Below are 27,299 nucleotides of genomic sequence, written 5' to 3'. Positions count from 1 at the left end.
TTCATTGGTTTTATGTCAATAAAATGTCCAGCTAACTATATATGGTCTCTAACCTATGGTTTTTTCAGTGAATTTTCAAGGTTTTGTAAATGCAAATTCCTAACTATATATGGTCTATAACCTATGGTTTTTTCAGTGAATTTCATTGGTTTTTTAAAAGCTAATATCTATAGCTGTAAAATATATTCTTTATTACGTGACGTATCACGTAGCCACGTGAGACGCCTCATGGCGCGTCGCATAACCGTGACGTATCGACTCTGCAGCGCAAACAAAACCCGTAACGTAAGCGCGCCGGAGCACGCTTAGAGATATATATATTTTTTTTAACCTTAATTAGAGAAAATCCACACATGCACATATTTTGAGGCCTTGCAAAGGCACATCAAACAAACAGCCCCTACAATTTTGCCAAGTTTGCTGGAAATGTGTTCCCTTAATTTTTTTTTACTGTTTCTCTTGGTTTTCCTCTTGTTACGCTTACCGGTACGCTACCCGGTACGCGAACCGGACGCTCCAAAAACACAAGATGGCGGACTTCCATTACGCTGCCGGTTAGCTGCCCGGTTAGCTGCCCGGTGAGCTGCTCGGTTCGCGTACCGGGACGCGCCTCTACGGCGAACAATCGCAAAAAAATTATTTTTTTATTTTTTGCCCCGCGGGGCACTTTAATATCCCCCTCATCAATCCTAGGGGGTCAGGAGGGGTCTACCTTGCCCCCTTTCCTTCATTTCCCCCTTCGTTTTTCACCACATCTTGTCTCTCGATCCTACCGAGAGACAAGATGGCGGCCGCTCTGGACTGTTTAGAATGTTGACAGACACCGGAGAGCCAATCAGCTTCGCTTCGCGAAGTTCCGTTACGCGTCAGGCACGCGAACCGGGGCGCTGCCCGGAGCGCGCTTACAGATATATATATTTTTTGGAACGTTAATTTATCAAAATCCACTGAAGCACATATATTGAGACCTAGCAAAGGCACATCGGGCAAACAGTCCCTACAATTTTGCCAAGTTTCGTGCAAATCCATTCAGCCGTTCGGGCTAAAAGTGAGGCCAACCGCCCTATGGAAATTAACATGGGAAAACGCGTTTTGGGACCCCCCTTTTTTCTCGGCCCCCCTTGACGAATCCCCCCCAAACTTCCAGGGGCTGCTCAGAAACAAAATGTTCCATTTTCCTGAAAATTTCAGCCAATTCCGTCCCCAAACGCCAAAGTTATTAGACATAGAATTTTCAAAAATCCCATAGAGAAAAAATCCTAACTATATATACCTACTGGCGACCGCCAGTAGGTAATATATATATATATATATATATATATATATATATATATATATATATATATATATATATATATATATATATATATATATTCACTGAAAAAAACCATAGGTTTTACACACGTTATAGTTAGGAAGTAGCATTTACAAAACCTATGAAATTCACTGAAAAAACCATATGTTTGATACCAGTTATAGTTAGCTGGAAATTTTACTGATATAAAACCAATGAAATTCCACGTTATAGTTAGTTGGACTCACTATAACTTGCGCGTGTAATGCACTGCTGATGACGTCACATATTACATCACTCATGACATCACTGATGACACCATCCAGTGAATGTGTGTCTTTCTGAAAAATAAATATGTGTTATATATGTATATATTATTGAATATCTTAGTGAATACATATATTACTGAGTAATGCTTAAATATTTAAATATATGTATTAGTGTTTCACTTTGTGTATAAGTGGCTGCATGGGTTGATGAGTAGGTACATGTGTATGTATATAAGTGATTCGATGTTTTTCTTAGTATCAGTATGAGTGTTTCCATGCTTTGGTGGGAGTATTACTTAGTACATAGATGCAAGAATGACTGAGTCTCTGTTTGTATGTGTTTTGAAGACAGCATATGTGCAGGACTGTATGGGTGGATGAGTGTGCATATGTCTGTGTTAGTGAGTGAATGACTGTCTTATTAGTGTCTTTATCAGTAACTACATATGTTTTAATGTAGTATATGTGAATATTGATGTATATAAGTGAGTATATGTGAGAGTGAGGGATTCTAAAAGTTCCTGTTTAAATTAGTATGTGTTTCTAGAAGTGATTTTTTAAGAGAGTAAGTATGTGTAAGTTTCCTTAGAAGTAAAGTGGTAGTGTGTGTATATTTGTTTATGCAAATAAATGTATGTTCAATAGTTTATTTGCATGTGTGAGTATGTGTGTGAATAACTTTTGGATGACTGTCGGTGTGTAACAGGATGTGTAGGTGTATCACTACATATGATTAGTGAATATATGTATGAGTGACTATATAGAACTGTTGGTGAATTAGTGCATGTGTATATACATGGTGGAATTATTGAATTGGTTGTTGTAACTGGTATGGGTATCTCCATTTTTTTGAACATTTTAGTTTCTATTTTTGAATATGCGTTTCAAGGGTTAGATTACAGTGAAAGGAGGTCTGTCACTGTGTCACAAGGATGGTGTCATCAGTGATGTCATGAGTGATGTAATATGTGACGTCATCAGCAGTGCATTACACGCGCAAGTTATAGTGAGTCCAACTAACTATAACGTGGAATTTCATTGGTTTTATATCAGTAAAATTTCCAGCTAACTATAACTGGTATCAAACCTATGGTTTTTTCAGTGAATTTCATAGGTTTTGTAAATGCTACTTCCTAACTATAACGTGTGTAAAACCTATGGTTTTTTCAGTGAATTTCATTGGTTTTTAAAATGCTAATTCAGAAATATCTCGTGTATACAACCTATACTTTTGTCAATAAAGTTCTGGCAATATTTTTTTCAGAAACAAGCCGTTTTCTTCACTGTTCAAGTTGCATACAGACTCCTTGTAAAGCGATACAGAATTAGAAAGTCTCTACCTTACCTTTTTTTCAACGCATTAAAATTTGCCTGTAAATAAAAATAGCCTTTCTAAACTTTCGTGCACGACCCGGTGTGCGCACTCTCGGCAACAGTTCTCAATAAAATGGATATCGCATTTCCAGGCTTTCGTGCGCGACCGACTGCGCGCACCCGCCTATATATTTTGGGAAAACTTTGCAATCTGAACTTATTGAATTTCTTCATAGACCCATCAAAGAACTTATACTACGTCAAAGAGACTAAACCTAGGCTTCTTTTTTAATATTATGAAAATTTTCATTAAATGGAGCCGAATGTCTTTTTAAACTTTCGTGTGTGACCGAATGTACACACCTTGGTATTTTAAAAAATATATAAAAGGTTTTATACTTTAACAATTGTATGCTTGAATCGAGCTCAGAAGATATATTAAATCCGGATATGTTTGGATTTACTCCTTTTCACGTTTTGAAACTTCGCTGAATTAGACCGCTACTTCCAAATGACGTACGTGACCAGATACTATCACCGCGTACACGTCCTGAGACGCGCATGTGAAGTCATGTGACTCGAAAACAACACTTCCAATTGGTTCTTAGTAGTTTCTATTCTGCAATTTACACGGAGGACTCCACCCACTCCTCTCACTATCTTTTGTACTCTCAAAAGAGAACGACGTTCAACATCTTCCGAAAGACTTTCTTTTCACACGATAATGTGAAATACTGAGACTGTTACAGGATTTTTATCACTTAGAAGCCTTCCTATTATGAAGGTTTATCTCCTAAGTCTCTGATTCTCAAACTGTGCAACGCGGCTCCCCTGTGTGCCGTAATGAAGTGCTAGGGGCGCCGCCCACACTCTAGTGTGACTAACCATCTATAAATTCCACAGACATCTCTACCCTGTTATCTGCAATTGTGAGCATCAAAAGGAGCTGCGCTACGCCCCTGTGAGAGGCCTCACTCCCACTGCTGCAACGGCTTGGCAGTCCTCCAGATGCACAGGAACAGCCCCGCCGATCCATTGAAGTTCTCTGTCGTGAGAGGCCTCACTCCCACTGCTGCAACGGCTTGGCAGTCCTCCAGATGCACAGGAACAGCCCCTCCGATCCATTGAAGTTCTGTGTCGGTCTCAATACCACTTACGAAATGAAAATAAGCACTGAAGAATATTCAAGCATGTAGTACTCCTCCTGCTACAGCATACAAAATGCATTCTATTACCTATAAAAAAGTCAAACACCCACGCTACAATCATATAGAACACTTCCTCTAAAGAAGCCTGTGAATAACTTTAAAACATCAGGTTAACCTTTTTTTACTCTCTCATCATTATTAAAGATAAGTATTTACAATGCTATATTAAACAATGCCATGGTTCTTGCTTTTTAATTTTAAAAATCTTGCAATCTTTCACAAACCCAATACTCATGGCTTCTTTTTCGTGACAAAAATCTTGCAATATTACATACCTACATAGAATAACAGAAAAAACATAACACTACAAAGGCCGAACACTCTACTAAACGCGTATTTGTAACCTATGAGGCAGATTTATGTTAACTACTTCATACCCAGATATGCACCAGTTAATGTGCACCACAGTATGCTAGTGCTCCGTTACCCATGGTGTGCCACATTTGAAATGTGGCACACCATGGTACAAAAACACCATACATGCGTAACACATCTGTGCTCAAAACGTAATACATTGCTAGAGTTGCATCGCAAGTGTGATGCAGCTCCAGCAAGGCTCACCAATGCACTATATTCACAATACTGCGTCAATACCTACGCCTGCTTCAAGCACATGCACAGTTTTGAAACAGCATAGGTCTGAAAGTCACTGAGTGAAATATCATGCATTACAGTCAGCCACTTTCAAGACGCATTCCTTCAGAGGAACACTTCCTTATGGTGCAGGGCTTTAGAATGTGACATATCTCCTAAATCCATAACGTTGTAAATATGGTACATTATTTCCACTGTCATTGTATTAAATAAACTGACGAAATTGTGGCGCAAAGAGACGCAACGTCACCATAAAGCTGCTACAATGTGTTTTAAAGTGCCCTTTAAATTACAACCAACACTCTCTTTGAAGAGACCCCTCATGTTTTTTTAACACCTGTTAAGTCCTTCTATGCTCATGACAGAGCCGCTCCATCACGAGCATTGCCTCAGCTGTCCCCAGAATAGACCAGTTTTGTCATGGCCTTGCCCCTGTGCTTGCACAGCACTGATATTGTACCTCCATGACACGTTCTATTGACTAAGCAGAGCCATGAGAGAACCACTGTATCATGAACAGATCTCAACCGTGGCTCATGAAGGAGTACCTCTATCATGAACATAGAAGTACCACTCAGCCCCCCGGCCCCCTAATGCTGATGCAGAATTGCCACTGCAGCAAAGGACTTAAACTCCTGAAAAGAACAACATGTAACATTTAATATCATTTCCCACCAATGTTTTCATATATCAGTGTTGCTGAACTCACTCAGTAAAATGTCGCTCATTTCATTAAATCACTTTTAAAGCATGCCTTATAACAATGCACCCAATCCTATGTGGAAGTGCTTATATTAAACATGACATTGCTTTAAGCAGGATAGACAAAGAAATGACACAGTGATATAAAACTTTCTTTATTTTTTATACTTACCTAAAAAATAGTAAAAAAGTAAAGTAAATTTCTTTTAAAAACGTAGTACCTGTGGAAGAAAAGTAAAAATAAGATTATAATGTACATTTCATAAAATAAAAAAAATAAGAGAAAATAAGAGAGAGGCAGAGAAAACTCTCGGATGTTATTAGTTGTACTTACCTTATAAATATAATATCTGTGGAAGACAGTAAAAAAATATGTTTTAATACATATTTCTAAATTTAATGTACCAAAATAACTCAAACAACATATTAAATGTTTTATTTTTGCTGTCGTCAGAATACATTGATTTTCACTATAAACAGTGATTTCAATATTAATCATCATATAACAGCGGGGGAAAAAAAACACAGTCAAAATGATTGTGTTTAAAAAACCCATCCAAAATCTCCATACATATTATAAATACCTGAAAAAAACATATCTTAAATGTTTTTCTCAAATTCGCAATTTCTTGAGTAAGCACACTACATCTTCCACAGTTACAAACTAATTAAACTATACGACCTATTTTTAAATATATCTCAAAAAAACACTGTGCAAGTATCTCCTATAAAAATCTATCTTAAGTATACATTTTCTTTTCTCATACCTTTCCGCATGGCCAAATTGTATAAGTTAACTCATTACCTTTTAAATACCTCTCCCAAAAACTTGCGTCCATATGTGTTCTAAAATAATCATCTAAAGTACTCATTTTCTTCTCTCATATTTTTCCACATGGCCAAATACTATGAGTTAAGTAGTTTTTTTCTGAAATTTCTTAATCTTAATCTTATCTATTCTTTTGTGAACCTTTACAGTAAAAATGTGTAACATGCTTTATTCCACCAAACATTAACTAAATTTCTAGCTGATGTTATCACTATACCAAACACAAATTTCATTTATAGATTTGTAGACCCTCAGTCACATGATATTTGTAAACAAGAAAGTTTCATATCTTTACAGTATTAATCTTCCTACAGCAAGTGATTCTACTGAAATTTGGGTTCCAAAAATAGCAGATAGGAGTTAGTTAAGGCAAAAGGCAAACGTTTCTTAAAAGTCAATTGGGTATCATTGCAAAGCGTCCAGCCACTTCCACACTTCAAATAAGCTGTATAATGTCCTGATGATGTGGAAGGCCCTTCATGAAAAATAATGGCTACAGCTACAAATGTTCTTCTAGAAATAGATACTTGAGTAGCCACAACATTTTTAATTAAAGTTGACAATTTACTCCCATCAGCTCTGCATCGTTGAATCATTAATATTACATATTGTCCATATCTATGGATAAATAAAGTTGATAACATTTCAGACTTACATTGAGAACAGACCATGTTCTGATGCGCATCTTTAACTAGTTTATTAAAAGACACTTCTTTACAGTCTGGTAATGTTAAATATATAAATCTTTCACTGTGTATATCAGTACTACTTGAAAATGAGCAATTATCACAGTTATGTTCCCATTTATAAGAAAGGCCAAAAAGATTATCAATATCTACACCTTCATCTTCCAAAACTGTAAACATATACATAATAAATTCCTGACAATCTTGCTGAATATTCTGTGAAAATTGATTTACTCCTGCACATATGTCTAAAACATTCCTTAGTTCTGAAACACTTCCTACTTCACTTTTACCACTACTACATTTTTCAAATATAGAATTTAAGGAATAGCAAAATGTTTGCTCCTGATTTTCTACAATCTGTTCCCTAACATTTTTTAGAAAAAAAACAACATTAACTACTACATTTGCATAACAGTTGACACCAGACCTGTTTTCAAACTTAAATCCAACAATCTCTTCAATACTAACCGTTTTCTTATGCCTACCAACAACAGCTACATCTTTTTTTCGTCGTTTCTCAACTACTTCAGCACATTTCTCCTAATTTTTCCTTTTCTGACCAACCATACGCCTTTCAATTAAAGGATATTGAGGTAAACTTGGAGCATATTCTCTTCTTAACCTATTATACTCCTTCACACAATTTAAATCTGCACTAATCTTTGTCTCATCATAATCAATTAAATAAAGTCCACATAAAGTTCTAACTCGCGATAAAGCAACATATGCCATACCCTCTTTGAATACAGTGCTTCCAATATTTACCAAAGCACAATCTACACTTAAACCTTGAGATTTGTGAATAGTCACTGCATATGCCAAACAAATTGGAAATTGCTTCCGACGGACATATAACTCTTTTACAAGCAAAAAACGATTTGAACAGCGACTAATTTGCTGAACTTCCTCAATTCCATCAAATTTTATTCTTAAAAATTCAATCTCATCTCTATTTGTATAATTAACAAAACCAACAACATTACCCATTGCTCCATTTACCAATTCTCTTTCTACATGTAAATTTCTCCTTAAAATTATCCGACAATTTAAACATACATACAGATTTTTCTCTAAACCAGCAGTTTTAGATATACTTTTTTGAAGAGAATCCAATTTTAACTTCAACTTTTCAGACAAAACAATAGTACTACCTTCATGCTCTATTCTGTCTTTAGCTTCCAGTTTTCTAATTTGTTGATTTTCTAAATTCAACATTTTCTCATTAAAAACTGAACATTCTTTCACAGTTGGCATCAAGCATATCACTGATTTATCTGCTACCTCTTTACTATATATTTTCTCAGGTACATTATCTTCATTAGGAAACAGCTTGGAAAGTAATCGTGTTCGTAGAGTGTGTTTCGCATCTTCAGTTAGTTTTCCAATCCTGATATCTTGAAGAATATTTCCATATTTAGTATCCTTTGCCTGTCGCATATTTTGAATCAGTTCAGTATATTTGAAATGTGACCATATATTAACATTTCCAATACTGCCCAGGCACTTTCTAGTCTCCTCATGCGTAACAGTTTCAAATACAGGTTGTCCTTTCACTGAAGTTAGTTGGAGTAGATCTCCAAAAACTATGACATGTTTACCTCCAAATAACACATCATACTCTGTCTTAAGTATCTGTTGCATTCTTAAATGCACAAAAGCAAGCATTAAATTAGATACCATGCTTACTTCATCAATAATAAGAAGTTTCATTTTTTAAGCACTCTAGAAACTTCAAAACAAGCTTCTCCAGATAGCTTGTGATATTGTAATTTATTTTCATGTTCAACTGGCAGCATCAGTAAACGATGTAAAGTAATACCTTTAATATTATGTGCTGCCAATCCAGTTGGAGCAGTAACAACACACGACAGTGTTGACTGAGTTCTTTCTGTAAATATGTAGTAATTCCTTTAATTAGGAAACTTTGACCAGTTCCAGCTTCTCCACTTACATATAATCGAATAGGTTGAAATGACATACATGAGCAATCTTTTCTCTCATGACGAAAGCCATGCTCAATGTGCTCTGTCACTTCATCATATATCTGTCTTTGCTCAACATTAAATTGCTTCTTTAATTCTTCTAAGTTGATTGCTTCCTCTTCACCTTGCTGCATTGCTCTTTCCACCTCATCCATGGCAGTGGCTGCTTCATTTTGGATAATTGGTTGTCCCAGTGGATCTTGACTTAATGAAGCCGAACTTTGACTATCTTGTGAACTATCTCTACCAATCTCCGCTGCAATTCTCACTTCTTGCTCTATTTCATCATTCAACATTTGCAGATAATTACTAAAAACAGTACATTCAATACTACTTTTAGATGCGTTGAATGAATCTTCATAACTATCAAAGTCCCCAAGTAGTTCCTCTTCTCTACGCCATGGTTTAAAGAGTTGCAAAAGAGCAAAATAGTAAAATTCTCTTTTGTCAGGTGTTTTGCAACTCAGTTTCCGATGATTAATCAAGTGTCCTTTTCTTTGCTTCACCAGACATCCTTCTTGTCCAATTACAGCATATACACCTTTATCAATGTTCTCTGTAACATTCCTTTTAAAAGTGTAGTTTTGAAATATTTCATACAGATAAATGTTTTCTAGAAAAGTACTTCTATTTGGATAGTATGTATCCAACATATTTGTTTTCAGAATGTCTGTACTGTTTGGTTCTTTCTGGGCTAAATATTCAATTTCTTGCACAGGTTTTAGAACACGGTTTCGTGTTTCTGCAAGACCCAAACTCACCCAGAGAATAGTCCTTGATTTAGCATAAAGACTTGCTGATGATAATCGGTCACAACATTCATATGCTCCAATTTCTCGATGAGACAACATCTTCAAACTGTACGTATACAATTTTTTGCTTAGGCTCTTTTCATGAGAAATGTCTTCCCACATCTCCTTCAGTTCCGTCTTTTCAGATTTTGTGATGTAAGACGTTACATATCGAGCCACAGCAATAGAGTTGTCTGCAACATATTGTATGTCCATGTTAGCATTCCACATGGACAAAATGACTGGGTTATAGTCATTTATATATTTGGATTCTTCACCTCTTCTTAAATTGTACGTATTTTTAGGTGACCTTCTTCTGATGTTATGTCGCAAAGATGGCATCAAATTGTTGACTCTTCCTTTTGAAAGTACCGGTCGTGCAAATCCAAAACGACATTTGGTGTAGAATCTACTCTTTGATTTGAATTTTCGCCGACAATATTTTCCACAACGATGACTTTGAAAGCGTAACACTTTTCCTCTTAAGTCCTTATCAGTTGTACTATTAGGTATGTCACAAGTGGCATACTGTTCAATAAAAGAGAGTACAGTCTCATCCGAGTCTCTTCCAAATTTAGGAGCATCCTTGATCCATAACAGCATATGAATATGAGGAGCACCTCTTGCTTGGTATTCTTTTCTCCAAAAGAAATCCAGTACTTCACCAAGTGGCGGATTTTTCTTGTTTGTAAGAAAAGACATCATAGCTTCAAATCTATGATTAAAATATCTGCAAACATTAACCGGATCTAACGAACACAGTTCTCCGGGTGTCTTGTAGTTTATATTTTCTATGTTTGCATTCGCCTCCTGAAGAAATTCAAGTAAATCTTCCCAAGCATACTCTGCACAGCTTAGAGTTAAAAACCATGTTGGTGCTCCTAAGTTTCTAAGCATGCACTTCAAATCTCCATGACGACGGTACCAATACTCATTAGTACCACGCTGACAAGCCATTAAATTAAATAGGTGTGAATCCAAAACACTATCTTTCTGTTGCACTTTATCCATAAATTCCTTTGCTGAAATATTATGCAGATGAACTCCACTTTTTAAGATATGATTTACTGCATAAGAGAGACCAGATAAGTCACTCTCAAACAGAAGATGAAACAAATATGGAATGCATTGGCGAAACCTCGGATCTTCTGCATATAATCTTGTTGTCCGGTATTCAGATGCAGGAATCTGCATAGGTCGATCATCATATCGTGTACCTTCACCTGTAGGGAATAACTGTGGGAAACAACGACCTTCCAAACTTTCTTCCCACACACTAATAGGATTTCCTTTCGCCTTTTTCATCTGAAATAATTCAATAGCATTCCCTATTGCTTCTTTGGAATGCAGTGGATGAACACTGTAATGTTCATAAATTTCTTCACTTCTGGATAGATCAACTTTTTCAATTTGTCCAATAGACAAATCACTCTCCTCTTCTTCACTTACATCTTCTTCTTCTACATATACATCTTTATAGTACTTATCGTTTTGAACTAAATACAACGTTGCCTTTTTGACTTTTCTAACATCCACTAAATCTTGCCAGATTTTCTTACTCTTTGTAGGTACACCATTAACTAGAATAACTAGAGGTTCCTCTTCTACATTTTCAACACCAATTGTTTCCATATTTTTTTTTAAATCAAGTGGCAAATATACAACTCTACCCTTTAATCCTCTTTGTAAATCTGAAGGATTTAATTTACCAGTCTTAGGCTCCATACGAACAATAGCCTGAAAAGGATGTACACATTGGATCAGAATAGTCTCATAAGTATTTAAATCCATCAATTCTGATGGAATATTTATCAACTCTAGATTATTATGAACAGCTCTAGCAGGCATTTTATTTTCATTTAATTTATTATAACAATATTTACAAATACGTTGCTCAAAACCCAAATCAAAATCGTTTTCCACCAACAAATAAGTTGCAAAATCTTTCCATTGACCATTACTTTCATCTTCACTTTTTAAATATAAATCAAGTAACCTAGTTTGACTTTTGTAATGAATGCGCCGACAACAGACACAAGAAAAATTTGGTTTCTCATCTGCAATTACCTTAAACTTTATTATTTCCTGTTCAAAATTTTCAATATTAACATGTCCAACATTTTCTAACACATTTCCTTCTATAATTATATCAGTTTCTGCATTACCTTCCTCTGGACCAAAATAACTTACCTCAATTTCTGCACAAATCTTCTTAACATCTAATTCACATCCATACAAAAGAGCAGTATTTAACTGTTTAAGTTTAAGTGCTGGACTTTTTGCATAATACAACTTTCTCACCAATTTTCTCATTTTAGTATGATGCACTGCTAACATCCTGAAGTGATGAAACACATTCTGGCATATTTTTTTAGAAAGACAAGCCAGAGAATGACCTTGCAGACCTATTTTTTCTCGCACTCTGCAATGATCTAATTCTTGCAACATAACAATTTTTTTTCTAAGACTTTCTTTAGTGTACTTACGTAAGAAATTGCGAAAGAAATCAATTGAATCCTGTTGTACACTACAAATGCTACTACAATTCCAACTGTAAACAGGAACATTAGCACGTCCCCCTGAAGCTTCTCCAGCCATCACCTCTTCTGCATTTCTAACCACAATTTTCTCTTTCTCAATTACACATCCCTCCTTCACCTCGTATCCTCGACCACTGGTGTCAACTGCATGCAACAAATCGTTACTTTGAAAGTAACTCTCTTCATTAAAAAATGGTTCAGACGTTGAAGTATGCATCCACTTCCCAGAAAACACTTTACAAAAATTACTCCTATTTATGTGTCTCTTCCATTTACTTTTAGCTTGTAAAACTTGTATTGCCTTATTTAGCGTATTTATTCTATTAAGTACTAAAATAAATAATTTTCTTTTTGTCTCAAACGCGCGCTCAACAATACCCTCTATATATTGTTTCTTCTTAAGAAAAGCAGATCTTCTTTTAGAAACTTTCTCCTTTTGTAATAAATTCGAAACTACTCTGTTGTAAAACATACGCTTCCTGATTTGGCTAAATTGATTCATCCGAGTTTTACTGTACAGATTTTCCTGTCTCCTGATTCCAGAAACATTTTTATCTTTGGTTCCATGTCTCCTTCTCGATACTGGTATACTTTTTTCCTTGTCCACTTCAATACTAACATTTTTCCTTCCACATATTGCTCTCAAAAACTTTTTGGTTTGCTTACCAGGAGCACTCTTCTTTTTATCCGTCCTATGTTCTTTTGATACTTCTTCAATTCCTTTCTTCTTCAAATTGTAAGTCCGTTTATAGAGCTTTCTTTTTTCAGTTCTGGTCGGCATCTTAATTTAAGATTTTGATGAAATTCTCAATCTGTAAAACACAAACATAACAAATATTATAGTTGACTACTAGCATATAACGTACAAATTTAAACCACAGATTCATTTTCTAACTAGAATTAAGAAAATAACAGAAAGTCTCTGAACAGAGTAGGAAATCCTGTAGTGAATGTTGGTTCTTAATTTTATCACACTCCATATCTGTTTTAACATTATAGACAGTTTTTAATTCTAATTTTTAAAGCATACAAACAGTACACTTTTTTCAAGAACTATGGGTCATCGTAGATGTTTTAATCTTTTTTACTACAGTCTCTTTTACCCTTAATGAGAACATGTCTTATCACTCTCCTAAAGCACATCAACGACGAATAGGACAAGAAAACTGTCTTCAAGAATGCTTTACTATAAAAAAAAAAATTATTTATTGAAATCTTCATAATTTTGTAGAACTTCCACCATTATATCATCAGGGACTTCTTCAAGTCCAAAGTCCTCATCTCCTTCAACCATCTCTAAGTAAGCGGAGTCTAAAGACATGTCCATAAAATAATTTTTTTCATCTATTTCCTCTTCAAAGACTGCGTCTAAAATTTCCTCCATCACTTCGTTAATGATTTCAAAATTAATTTGTTTCTCTTCTGAGGAATTCTCCATAACTAGACTCAGTTTATTCCTGTGTATCCTTTTCAAAAAATATAGAGACTAAATTATATCTTTTTTCATAAATGTATAACTTAAAAATACCTTTACTAATTTTTAAACTACATATATTTCTATAATTTCTAACTTATTAACTCTATATATTTTAAGATATCACGTTCCTCTTCTTTTGAAAAGAAATTGGCAATATAACCCTAAACATTAACACTGATCTTTTTTTTCCATTAAATAATTACTGTTGTTAAAAGACATTTTACTGTAAAATTTCTTTTTAGATTTTCTAGATATCACAAATATTGATAATCTGTAAAATTAATTTTTAGAGACCCATTTTTTCAGTTCACCAGTACAAAGAGCTATGTAAACTATATGCACTCTGAAGAGAAGGCTCACACTATACAAACCATAGCATTCACTTAACAGATTACTACTTCTCACAGAGACAGTTCCTTTTATGTTTCAACAGCATACTCACCATGTAAAAGTCATAGCATATACAAAATGTCACACTAAGCATGAAGAACAACCTCATAATAAACCTCTGCATGAATATGTAAAACAATGCCTATACATAGTATAATCACAGATATGCAGGAAAGATACCCATCACACCTAGAACCATATCATAATAGCTCTTTGTAAATAAAACAGAAAAACTGCCAAACATAATGCAACAAGATTTCCAAAATCATGAGCACTTCACAAGATTTAAGTAATGGAAACATGAAAGAATTATACTCCAATGATCCGTAAATCTGAACTCCATCAAAAAGAACACATGCACCAAGCCCATTAAAAGATAATTTCAACTGTCAGTGGAGAATATCTCAAAATACATATCTAGTATAAGCAGATACAACCCATGTGAATAATTCAAGATAAAATCATATTCCAAAATGAAATTTTACAAACATTTAAAAAAATCTTCTCCATTATTTTCATGTGCACCCAAAAAAATTGCCTATGCAAAAATACCAACTCACCTGAAAAAAAGAATATAATTACTCAAATTCTGTAATTCAGAAGGCACGTTGTTGCTTTTCAGCACCAAACACTGTAAAAAAGAAAATAATAAAATGTAATTAACTTATTACAGACTTATTTCTTACACAACATAGAGCCATTATAACAAAGAACAAGCATAACAGATACATTCCCCAAGATTCTCTATCATTACAATAAGATACAAAATGTCTCATTTATGAAACCATTGCGCCACAGATATATCACTTTTTCCCATGTTAAAACTCATGCACCAGCGACACAAGGCCTTCATAACTAAAAGCCCATGTGACGGAGAACAAGTGCATAGACAGAAAATATAGGGCCAACCATGGGCATATGCAAGCAGTACACCTGCACAGAACCACCAAACCCCAGGAGCCACCATATTAATATATATGCTTAATATAATAATCCTCTAAGGATGCATACATATTTGCGTAGCGGACCATGGCAGGAATTTGGCGTGCTCTGCCTCTGTTCCACTTCCAAACACCTTGATCCACCCCCCCCTCTTCAGTGGGCTGCACGCTCCGCCCCGCCCAAACCCCTGTTACAGAGCCCCCTACCTACGCTCCCTGCCCAGGGCTGCCATGACCCTATACCCGCCCCTGGAAAATGTGTAAGACACAGCAACAGTAAAAATCAAAGAATAGGCAACATGCAGAAAAACTACACAGTCGATAAAGAAACGAGGGGCATATTATCAAGGGGGTTTATCTCCGCTTGTTTGGCTTTAAAAGCCAAGAAAGCGGAGATAAAATTATCTCCCTATTACCTAGCTGTCACTAACACCAGTTAGCGACAGCTAGTAGGAGATAGCGTCCATCTTAGGCCCCACTTTGCATGTCAGTGATATTTATCACTAATGACATGCAAAGTGGGCGTGCCAAGATGATAGCGACTGGAAACAGTCGCTAACATCGCTATCTCCTATTACCAACTTTTGAAGATATTCGTGCTAGGCGCGAATATCTCCAAAAGCTAACACCTGCCCTGAGCAGTTCTTAGCCATGTTATCCAATGGGAGGTGGATAACATGGCTAAGAGCATTAGGTTGGTAATGCATAAATATCGCTGACTTTTCAGCGATATTCATGCATTGCGGCCGTTTTTTATCGCATTTGCGATAAACCTTGGTAATTCCAAGGTTTATCTGCGATAAAAATTACCGCAGCGCAGCGGTACATTTTTGTCTCCAACCAAGCAATAGCGATAATTATCGCTATTGCTTCATAATATGCCCCCATATGTTTAAGATAACCCCATTGAAAAACATGTAGTAATTTTTTTAATCTGCCATGCATCTAGCCCTCCACGACCGCTTTGGAAACTTCTGCTCTAAACCTTTACATTTCATTTTTAAAACAAACGCACGTTTTTTTTCAAAGCTGCATATTAAACGCCTAAACATATATTTAGTCGTCCACATGCAGGCACTTTCAATTACATGACTTATTTAAGTGAAATCCCTGTAATGTTGCATATCTTTCCAAAAATACACCAGTGCCTATTATTATAACGATTTTTTTTCATTCTTCATCAGTGATATTATTTTTTACATATAATGAAAATCACTATGACTTTTTAAACGACAAAGCTTACGCGGTAAAAATCACTCTGCATTTGCTTCCCTTTAAGAATGTAGTTTATCTACCCCACGCATGTGAACCTTTATGTTTTCATCTGGCAGCGAATTCCGGCCTTGAATAACAAGACATGAACAACAGCCTTATTGTCACAAAAACAAGTTAGCGTAGCATCTGTTCGCGAACATATCTTTCACTTAGCTAATATTCACAGACAACACCATTCCTTATAAAAGAGTGGCCTTCCTTTACAATTTACTGAGGTGACTCCCTTAATTTTAAACACATCCTACACTTCAAGACACGCTATATTTTTTATAACTACTAACCAATGGTTTATTGACCGGACTGCCAAAAATTATATCAAGTCATTCTGCTACTATTCACTCCATGCTCTAGGACCTATTTCTGTGGACTTCCTGTTGAACTGCCAGTGCTGCGACGTTTGTGTTCCCATCTCGTTTATTTCAAAATGGATGTCCCTCCTGTCTTCGCAAACAAGCCGGAACACTTAGAACTATTTCGCCAGAAGATGCTTTACTACTACGGCATCTTAGCACTCTCGACTCTGAATACTTCATATCGATTATCATTTCGATATTCCTATTTCACCTGTGTGCAGCCTGTATTTCATTGCCTGAGCTGTGATTTCATGTGGGCCCTGGACTTATGTCTCTGCAACTTGGTACCTCCTGAAGTGAATAACAATCATCTCATGAATCCGTTAATTGATCATGAACAACTTTGTTGCAACGGAGGGATAATGGCATTTGCAGCGATACAAGGAGTTCTGGGTCATTGGGATATATTCGCAGCGGCGCAAGATTTCCTGACAGACAGCTACATTGAAAACCCACCGAGCTGTCCTCTGATGGTACTAGAGGCTCCGATAATAACAGATCATGAATGCTGCTTTCCTTTTTTCAATTGGATGGCTGACATGTTTTCGGATCATAACAGTGACTTCCTGTTAGAAGCAATTGCTGCCTACTTCGCCTATACAATCCTGAGTTGACTGTTATGCAAGCCATTGACGTCCACATTTCGTTTTGCCTCCCTATATTTTTCACGTTTTCTTGCATACTTTCTTAACATGAACAGACCTATTGGCTTTACTAACAGTGGACATTATGATTTCCTACTGGTTAAATTTTGATCTTTTATGTGGACTAAATTTTTTTTCTTCAGCTACTCGATTTTGAACTTTATTTTTTATTAAAGTCTAATCTCAACAATTCTATTGTATATCTTATCTTATATTATTTCAAACGTACTCGAACCAAAACTCGCTAATATATGCTACATGTGCCCTAATTAATGTGTAAATATAGAATGAATTTTTTATAACTGTAAACGCCATTTCGCATTTGAACTGCTCAGACACCTCAGATCATTTAATTTTCCATAAACTGAAATATTTTCATTACATACATGCACCTCTCGCCATTTTGTCCGTTTTGGCGCGTTTTTTTTCCCTTACACAATAGCATAACAGAAACGTGATAGTGCTTCGCATACAGAGAGCTGATTGATAAAGACATAGGGGCTCATTAGGATGGCGGACGGAAGAGCCACCGCGGCCCTGTAGTAGGCGGAAAAAGCCTTTTCCGTGTCCGCCTGCCGCGGATACTCCGTCCGCCATATCAGGATAGGAAAACGTGTCAAATTCCCGTCCGCGACGGGAAAGCACGCTCCGCCGCCGAACTACACACGAGAGCGTGGCGGACGGAACACATCCGGAGGCCACGCCGTACGGACTGACGTCGAAGACCGTCCTCCAAATCAAGATGGCGGAAAATACACATAAAACCGCAGCGGAAAAACAACCTGTCTGAACACGGCGGAATCCCCACTGCGAAGACAGGTGACATAGCAGAGATACCCACCGCAAGCTGACCAACACCATGGACCCAGCGCTACACGCTTTCCCGATGCTCTTCGCGATCCACCACGTCCTAGTCATGGCCCACCACGGACGACGACGCAGGTAAGGCACAAACCATTGGCTGTCTGCAGGGGAATACCAGTAAGGGACGTGACGTAGGGAGGGGGAGTGTCATGTTACCGAAACCACTGATGAGAAGCATATACAAATACACATTAGTAGTACGCAAGCAGGAATGACAACGACAGACCACGAGACCTGATAGACTACCTTTATTGTACAAAATAGGGGTAAAATCACAGTGTATGCGTGAGCATGGGCAAAGTGGGCACCACAGCAGCTACATCATTGGCAGTCAACGAGAGGGCAGAATGCAGTATCAGAGCATCAACAGGGCATTGTGCAGTACAGAGCAGCTACATCAGAGGCAGTAAACGAGAGGGCAGAATACAGTATCAGAGCATCAACAGGGCATTGTGCAGTACAGAGCAGGTACATCATTGGCAGTCAACGAGAGGGCAGAATGCAGTATCAGAGCATCAACAGGGCATTGTGCAGTACAGAGCAGCTACATCAGAGGCAGTAAACGAGAGGGCAGAATACAGTATCAGAGCATCAACAGGGCATTGTGCAGTACAGAGCAGGTACATCATTGGCAGTCAACGAGAGGGCAGAATGCAGTATCAGAGCATCAACAGGGCATTGTGCTGTACAGAGCAGGTACATCATTGGCAGCACATGAGAGGGGCTAAGTGCATCAACAGTCCATTGCACAGAACAGGTCCATCACAGGCAGCACATGAGAGGGGCTAAGTGCATCAACAGTCCATTGCACAGAACAGGTCCAGAGGCAGCACATGAGAGGGGCTAAGTGCATCAACAGTCCATTGCACAGAACAGGTCCATCACAGGCAGCACATGAGAGGGGCTAAGTGCATCAACAGTCCATTGCACAGAACAGGTCCAGAGGCAGCACATGAGAGGGGCTAAGTGCATCAACAGTCCATTGCACAGAACAGGTCCATCATTGGCAGCACATGAGAGGGGCAGAATGCAGTATCAGAGCATCAACAGGGCAATGTGCAGTACAGAACAGGTACATCAGAGGCAGTAAACGAGAGGGCAGAATGCAGTATCAGAGCATCAACAGGGCATTGTGCAGTACAGAGCAGCTACATCAGAGGCAGTAAACGAGAGGGCAGAATACAGTATCAGAGCATCAACAGGGCATTGTGCAGTACAGAGCAGCTACATCAGAGGCAGTAAACGAGAGGGCAGAATACAGTATCAGAGCATCAACAGGGCATTGTGCAGTACAGAGCAGGTACATCATTGGCAGTCAACGAGAGGGCAGAATGCAGTATCAGAGCATCAACAGGGCATTGTGCAGTACAGAGCAGCTACATCATTGGCAGTCAACGAGAGGGCAGAATGCAGTATCAGAGCATCAACAGGGCATTGTGCTGTACAGAGCAGGTACATCAGAGGCAGTAAACGAGAGGGCAGAATGCAGTATCAGAGCATCAACAGGGCAATGTGCAGTACAGAACAGGTACATCAGAGGCAGTAAACGAGAGGGCAGAATGCAGTATCAGAGCATCAACAGGGCAATGTGCAGTACAGAACAGGTACATCAGAGGCAGCACAACTACGTGTCCCTACCAAACCGTCACAGGGACCACAAGAGTGCCACGCAGTTCTCAATGGACACACCATGTGAACTAACATTTGAGTGAAGTGTACAGCACCTCACATCACAGAATCAGGGGGACTGCGTGAACTACCTGCCTCGGACACACTGGCAGCACCAGCAACAGGAGTGTGAGACACAGACACAGCCCGAGTGACACACACATGGGCCACAGACCCAGACACACCGGCAGCACCAGCAACAGGAGTGTGAGACACAGCCACAGCCCGAGTGACACACACATGGGCCACGGACCCAGACACACTGGCAGCACCAGCAACAGGAGTGTGAGACACAGCCACAGCCCGAGTGACACACACATGGGCCACGGACCCAGACACACTGGCAGCACCAGCAACAGGAGTGTGAGACACAGCCACAGCCCGAGTGACACACACATGGGCCACGGACCCAGACACACTGGCAGCACCAGCAACAGGAGTGTGAGACACAGCCACAGATGTAGTCACTGACACGTGAGCCACTGACCCAGACAGACTGCCAGCACCAGAAACAGGAGTGTGCAACACAGCCACAGATCTCCTAACTGACACGTGAGCCATAGACCCACATACCCTGCCAGGATCTGCAACAGGAGAGGGCACAACTGACACTGTGCCACCATCTGATACACGAGAGTCAACTGCACCAGCGCCACTGGGACAACTGAAATGATGAGCCACAGGGCTGTATGGGCCAGGAGGCAGGGTGGGCCTGGGAGCTGGGGATAGCTCACCTAGAGCCAAATCGGGGTTGGCAGGTGTCAATGGTGTGTGTCTGCGTTTCTTAGGGTGGTGTGAGTGCACCCTGGACAGGACAGGACTGCCAAGTGGTGGGGACTCCAAAGAATCACCACCCAGCATAGGTGGAGCAACTGCTGCGGGGGATCTGGTTTCGGGGGACGTGCTGGAGCCTGCTTGTCGTTTGCTCTGTGCCTGCCGCCTGGACTCGGAATGATGTGTAATGGGGGATGCAACAACAGGGGACACCCTCCTCTGCTTCTGACTGGCCTGGATGGGAGTGGAGGTATGGGGGGACTCCGCCGCGGAGACATCAGTGTTACGTTTAGTAGAAAACATCAGCCTCAGTGCAGCCAGGGGTGAAGTATGCCTGTCCTTGATAGCGCCATTGTCCATGCCAGATGCCTTGTCCGTAGGATGTGCCTTATCCTTAGGTGGAGTGTTGTCTCTGGATGTAGCCTGTGCCCTGCTCGCCGCCCTGTTCCTGCCAGCAGACTTGTCGTCTGTGGTGCACCTGTCTCCAGCAGACACCTGCTGTCTGTGTGTGTCCCTGTCCTTGGGAGAGTCCCTTACCTCTGCTGTGGGCCTGCTCTTGGGAGTCCCCCTGCTCTTAGTAGGTGCCTTAGTCTTCTCACTGTCCTTGGGAGTGTCCCTTACCTCTGCTGTGGGCCTGCTCTTGGGAGTCTCCCTGCTCTTAGTAGGTGCCTTAGTCTTCTCACTGTCCTTGGGAGTGTCCCTTACCTCTGCTGTGGGCCTGCTCTTGGGAGTCTCCCTGCTCTTAGTAGGTGCCTTAGTCTTCTCACTGTCCTTGGGAGTGTCCCTTACCTCTGCTGTGGGCCTGCTCTTGGGAGTCTCCCTGCTCTTAGTAGGTGCCTTAGTCTTCTCACTGTCCTTGGGAGTGTCCCTTACCTCTGCTGTGGGCCTGCTCTTGGGAGTCTCCCTGCTCTTAGTAGGTGCCTTAGTCTTCTCACTGTCCTTGGGAGTGTCCCTTACCTCTGCTGTGGGCCTGCTCTTGGGAGTCTCCCTGCTCTTAGTAGGTGCCTTAGTCTTCTCACTGTCCTTGGGAGTGTCCCTTACCTCTGCTGTGGGCCTGCTCTTGGGAGTCTCCCTGCTCTTAGTAGGTGCCTTTGTCTTCTGACTGGCCTTGTCCAAGGAACAGTCCATGGACATGTGACTATCCCTTGCCTTGGGAGTACCTTTCGTGTTGAATGGCTGTGTAGCTCCGGAAGGCATGTCCCCCAACAACACTTGTGGATCCTGTGTGTGTACTCCAGTGCATCTGACGTCGTCTACGTGAACAGATTTAGCTGATCTAGGGGATGGGGTCTGTGCCCTGCGTGCCCTGACGTGCTGTCTGACGCTGCTTCTAGTGCAATAAGCTGTATTTGAGTCCTGCTCAGAATAATCACTACCCCCTGAGACATCCAGCGGTGTAGATGGTGAAACACAAGTAGCACCCTGTTCGTTCGACTGTACTATTGCAGACGACACACTGCTTGCCAATGACTGCACTGTCCTGTGTAGACCTGCAAGATCGCCATGCATCCCTTCCATGAATGCCACCACCTGCCCCAACTTCCTATCATGGTCCTGGAAAGCATTTGTCATATTGGTCTGCCCCACACACAGCTGTCTGAGCAGATCAACGGCCTCAGCACACAGTGCATTTTGGCTCACCGTGGCAGGGGCAGCGGTGCCTGCACCGAACGCCACTCTGCTCCCCCTACTCCTCCGGCCACGAACAGTACATGGTGCAGTTGGCGGAAGTGTGGGCCCTGTGTGCTGTCTTACGACAGAAGGTGGTGAGTGCCCACTCCCAGTCTGTGACAACAGTGCAGGCTCACCCAGAGTGTCCGACGAGGAGGACGATGGCGTCTCCACATGCGAGTCCTCAGGGACGGTCCTGTCCCCCTCTCCGGCGCTGGCCTCCTCCGTGTCAGTCTGCGTGTGTGCGAAGTCTGAGCCGGACTCATTTCCTCGGCTACTCTCCACCGTCTGTGGCTGAGTGTCCTCTGTCAAAGCTGAAATGCACAGAAAAGATGTGTGAGTCATGGGCACACTCACGTACAGAAGGAACAGGATAGCCAAATCACATAGCAGACAAAGGTTTAGGAGCCCTCATCCTGCACATGGCCCACCCCTACCAGTCATCCTCACATTTTCTGCCATGGGGCCATGGACCACTAGGGGATGTGCTTTTACACTCAACTACTAAGCAAGTGGCGTGTCAACATGGCGGACCTGGATGTCAAATGAGTACCGCCCAATGGGACCAAAAAGGCATCACAGGCATACATACGCAACACGGAACTCAATAGTGTGTCTGTGCACCAATACATGCATAGCACTCACAGGTTTCCTACACAGACAGTATGCTCACCGCTAGTTTGCTGTCGATCGGCACTCAGACGTTCGGCCAGTTCAGGATGCGTCACTGCAATGATACGTTGCATGAGAGGGGTCATGGAGCGTCGGGCCAGACGGGGCGTCCTTGGAATCAGGCCCAGTGTTACTTCCGCTACATTCTTGCTCAGCCTGGAAATGTCGTCCCAGCGTTTGTGGCAGTGTGTATGTCGTCTGTTGCACACCCCCAATGCCCGTACTTCCCTTGCTATGCTCCTCCACAGGTCCTTGCGAAGGTGCAGCTTGACCTACCATGATGGGAGACAAAAGGGTGTAAGTCAGTGGACAGGTGGCCTGTCACACACATAGGGGCAAGACGTTACTGTCAGCAGCCATGCACAATCAGGAACATATGTCTAGCCCACACTACACAGCTAAGATAGAAATAGGCCTGATCATTTGGCACCCTCATGCACACCAACATGTCCCACACTGCACTTACCACCCGTCCCGGTGCGCCGTAGAGGCGTCCATAGTTGCGGAGTACACCGTCCACGAGGACATCAAGCTCCGCGGCGGTGAAGGGTCGAGACCGGATCTCTTTGCCTGACGACATGGCAAGATCACGGAGTATGGCACTAGAGCAGCAGTCGGTGGTCAGCTCAGCAGCAGCAGCAGGTCGAGGTGATGGTCACAGGCAGCAGTCGGTGGTCAGCTCAGCAGCAGCAGCAGGTCGAGGTGATGGTCACAGGCAGCAGTCGGTGGTCAGCTCAGCAGCAGCAGCAGGTCGAGGTGATGGTCACAGGCAGCAGTCGGTGGTCAGCTCAGCAGCAGCAGCAGGTCGAGGTGATGGTCACAGGCAGCAATGGTCCCCAGGGTAGAAAGTTTCATTTTGGCCAACACACATATATAGGGCCCTCAGCACGTGTCAGTGGCATACGTCGCCAGCAATTGGTCAGCCCTGGAAGCGTGATCGTGAAATGGCCCAATGACTGGCCCTGTTGTTGCGGTGCACAGCTTCCTCTACTTGCGATTGGCCGTATGCGGCCAGCGTCCCTCTTCCCATTGGCTGCATGTGCAGGGACCGTCACGGGCACACATCGGCAACCGCACGTGCAAGCCTCACGGAAGGAAGCTTCAGTTGCAACAATGTTGTATCACTGGCGCCTCCATGGCGGTGCACGTACACAGCGGGGGAGGTGCAGGCCTATACACCCTGTAGATGTACTCAATGGACATGCCAGTTCATGACCCCCCTTACAGTCACCTTGCATCATCCACCGTACACCGGCCGGAGCGGCCGGCCCATGAACAACCGCCGTGCCAGGCCCTGCCCAGGACCGCCGTGCCGGCCATGGCAACAACCGCCATTGCACGGACCGCCAGGGAACGGCGGTAGTGGAAGGGCCGGGCAATGGCGGTTGTTGCCATGGCCGGCACGGCGGTCCTGGGCAGGGCCTGGCACGGCGGTAGTGGAAGGGCCGTGCAATGGCGGTTGTTGCCATGGCCGGCACGGCGGTCCTGGGCAGGGCCTGGCACGGCGGTTGTTCATGGGCCGGCCGCTCCGGCCGGTGTACGGTGGATGATGCAAGGTGACTGTAAGGGGGGTAATGAACTGGCATGTCCATTGAGTACATCTACAGGGTGTATAGGCCTGCACCTCCCCCGCTGTGTACGTGCACCGCCATGGAGGCGCCAGTGATACAACATTGTTGCAAATCGACCATCCGTCCCGGAACCTTACACATGCACTTGCCGGTGTGTGGGCGTGACGGTCTGTGCACGTGCAGACAGTGTGAATGTCGAAGGCGGCCCGCGTATGCCCAGACGTAAACAGCGGATGCAGTGCACCGCCATGGCGTGATCAATGTTTGCATCTTAGCCGATGATGCACCTTGTACCATTGTATGCAGCTGCCTGCTCACGGTTGTGTGCGTGATTGCGTGGCTACACATGTCATGCTCCATCCCATGTGTGTCCATACCATGGCCATCGGTGAGCCACAAGTGTCCATCACGTGTGCATGTCCACATCGGGTAGTACCCTACACAATTTTGTCGTACCTCACATGTACACAGTAGATCCCGTATGTATGGGCACCTGTGAATCAGTTGTCAGTGAGTGGTATGTGTCAGATGATGACTATGGTGGGGGTTCTGTTGTGTACTGTACATGTGTGTTGCCTATTGTGTCCCCATGCATGTGATGTCCGTATGCCCACCATTCCTGGTGTTGCCATTGGTGCATCATGATATGGGGGGGTGGGGGGGTGTTTAATTTTGTATGTGTGCATGTACTTGCATGTGTGCATGTGATGTTGGCCCTACACATGTGGGTCATGTCACATGTCTGGTTGGCAGTGATGTTGAGGTGAGACACTGTGCATTGCACATGTTGCTAAACATCATGTTGCTAGTGGATGCACATTGTAGCTACGTCGGTCCATGTTGTCCTGACAATCAGAGGAGTCACACATATGACAAGCATACACTGGATACTACATGTTGGTAGAGGGCGTTGACATGTGATTGAGGTGCACACACGTGCGTTGTATGTTAATTGACTTCCATTCCATCTACTCCCACACAGGAGGGCTCCAAATGTCCTTCGCCCATACACTGTGCTGGAGGATATGGTGGACGAGGAGGTGATCCGGAAATTCAGGCTGGATCGCCGTCGATTGTTGGAACTTGTGACCCTATTGTCTCCTCACCTGCAGCCGCGAAGAACCTATCCAGGTTCCATGACACCCACGCAAAAGGTGATGGCGGCACTCCATTTCTTCGCAACAGGCACATTCCAGTACACAGTTGGAGATGCCGGGGGAATGTCACAGGCCATGTTCAGCATGGTACTCCGGGATGTACTGACAGCCATGATGCTGTACAAGCATGACTATATACATTTCCCTCAGGCGGCGGACTTGCCAGCGGTCAAAGCTGGCTTCTATGCCCTGGGTCGTATACCACACGTTGTGGGTTCCATTGATGGCACGCATATCGCGATCATTGCACCACGGGCACGTGAGCAGGTGTATAGGAATCGGAAACACTTCCATTCCCTGAACGTGCAGGTGGTGTGCCAGGCCGACAACATCATCTCACATGTGTGTGCAAGATTCCCTGGCTCTGCACATGACGCCCACATCATGCGGAGCAGCATGGTCCCCCAACTGATGGCTAATCTTCGTCCAGCACAAGCGTGGCTTGTTGGTGAGTATGCTGTGGTGACAGGAGTGATATCTGTGTGGCATGGTGTGCCCCACAATGCAGGTTGTGATGTTTCTCTCTCTCTCTCTTCCACCAACACAGGCGACTCGGCTTACCCAAACAGGCCTTGGCTGCTCAGTCCCTTACGCAATCCCACTACACCAGGAGAAATGAGATACAATGATGCCCATGGTAGGACACGTCGAGTGGTAGAACGGACATTTGGCCTGCTCAAGTCAAGGTTTCGGTGCCTGGATAAGACTGGAGGGGCCCTGCCTTACTCACCAGGCAAAGTATGCAAGATCGTGATAGCGTGCTGCATGCTTCACAACCTGGCTGTGCGCTATAACATTGAACTGCTCTTGGACCCTGATGAACTGCAAGTTCCTCGCCCTCCCGACCCAGCCATGTCAACTGATGAGGATAGTGGTGAGGAGGAAGGTGTGGACCAGAGGCGCCAGATCATTGATCGCTACTTCCCTTGATTGTGAGTGTGCTCCTCTTGTGCTGCTTGGGTATGCCCTGTGAATGTGTGCTGGTGTTGTGGCATAGTGGTGTGCTTCATCTCTGTGTTCTGCTATGTGATGCATGCATGTGTGTGTGTGTGCTAAATTGTGGCCAATGCACGTCTCCATGATGTGTGTCGTCTCATCCATTACTGTTGTGATGCGTGTGGGTAGTTAAATGTTGCACTGCAGTGTGTTCTGATGTGTGTGATCTTGTTTCCTGACGTGTCTTTGCGGTTTCTATTTTCCCTAGGTCACTCCCGCAGCGCCATGATTCTGTACCAGTTGGATACCTGTACCTAGTAACATCTGTTTCTGATGCATTCATGTGAATAAACATGGAGACAACACATGATTGAGTGAGTAAGTGGCTTTTATTTACAAAATGTGCATGGGTGTAGGTGCATATTTACAAATGAGTGAAGGGGTGGGGGAGTGAGAGTTGAAGGTTATGGCAGATGAAATGTCCGTGCGGACACCACATAGGGTGGTGTCTGCCTAGTACAGCAGGCCTGTGGCAGGTGGGACCGGATAGTTGGCAGGGTGAATGGCATGCGCAGGTACTGGGACAGTCATTTTCTGTTCCTCTTGGAGCGTGTGGCAGGTGCTTCCACACTGCTGTCGCCCACTTCCAGCCTCGGTCGGCCCCTCCGTCTTACTGCCGGTACGGTGTCAGCTG

The 27,299-nt window shown here is 42.3% G+C and overlaps 1 protein-coding gene across 1 annotated transcript in view; it reads right to left on the bottom strand.

Moving 5' to 3' along the window:
• Positions 1–24,035, bottom strand: part of LOC144828015 (uncharacterized) — a 31,323-nt gene extending 7,288 nt beyond the window's left edge. Inside the window, exons 1-2 of the mRNA XM_078686158.1 lie at positions 22,943–24,035; positions 21,640–22,583 (exon numbers count right to left, since the gene is read on the bottom strand). Of these exons, the coding sequence (XP_078542284.1) occupies positions 21,640–22,583; positions 22,943–23,027 (1,029 nt within the window). The 5' untranslated portion in view covers positions 23,028–24,035. The remainder of the gene's footprint in view (positions 1–21,639; positions 22,584–22,942) is intronic.
• Positions 24,036–27,299: the final 3,264 nt, after the last annotated feature.

This window comes from Lissotriton helveticus, chromosome 4_1, assembly GCF_964261635.1.
Source record: "Lissotriton helveticus chromosome 4_1, aLisHel1.1, whole genome shotgun sequence".
NCBI classification, from domain to species: Eukaryota; Metazoa; Chordata; class Amphibia; order Caudata; family Salamandridae; genus Lissotriton; species Lissotriton helveticus.
The sequence above is the reverse complement of the archived record's forward strand: the minus strand, read 5'-3'. Positions and strand labels throughout refer to the sequence as shown.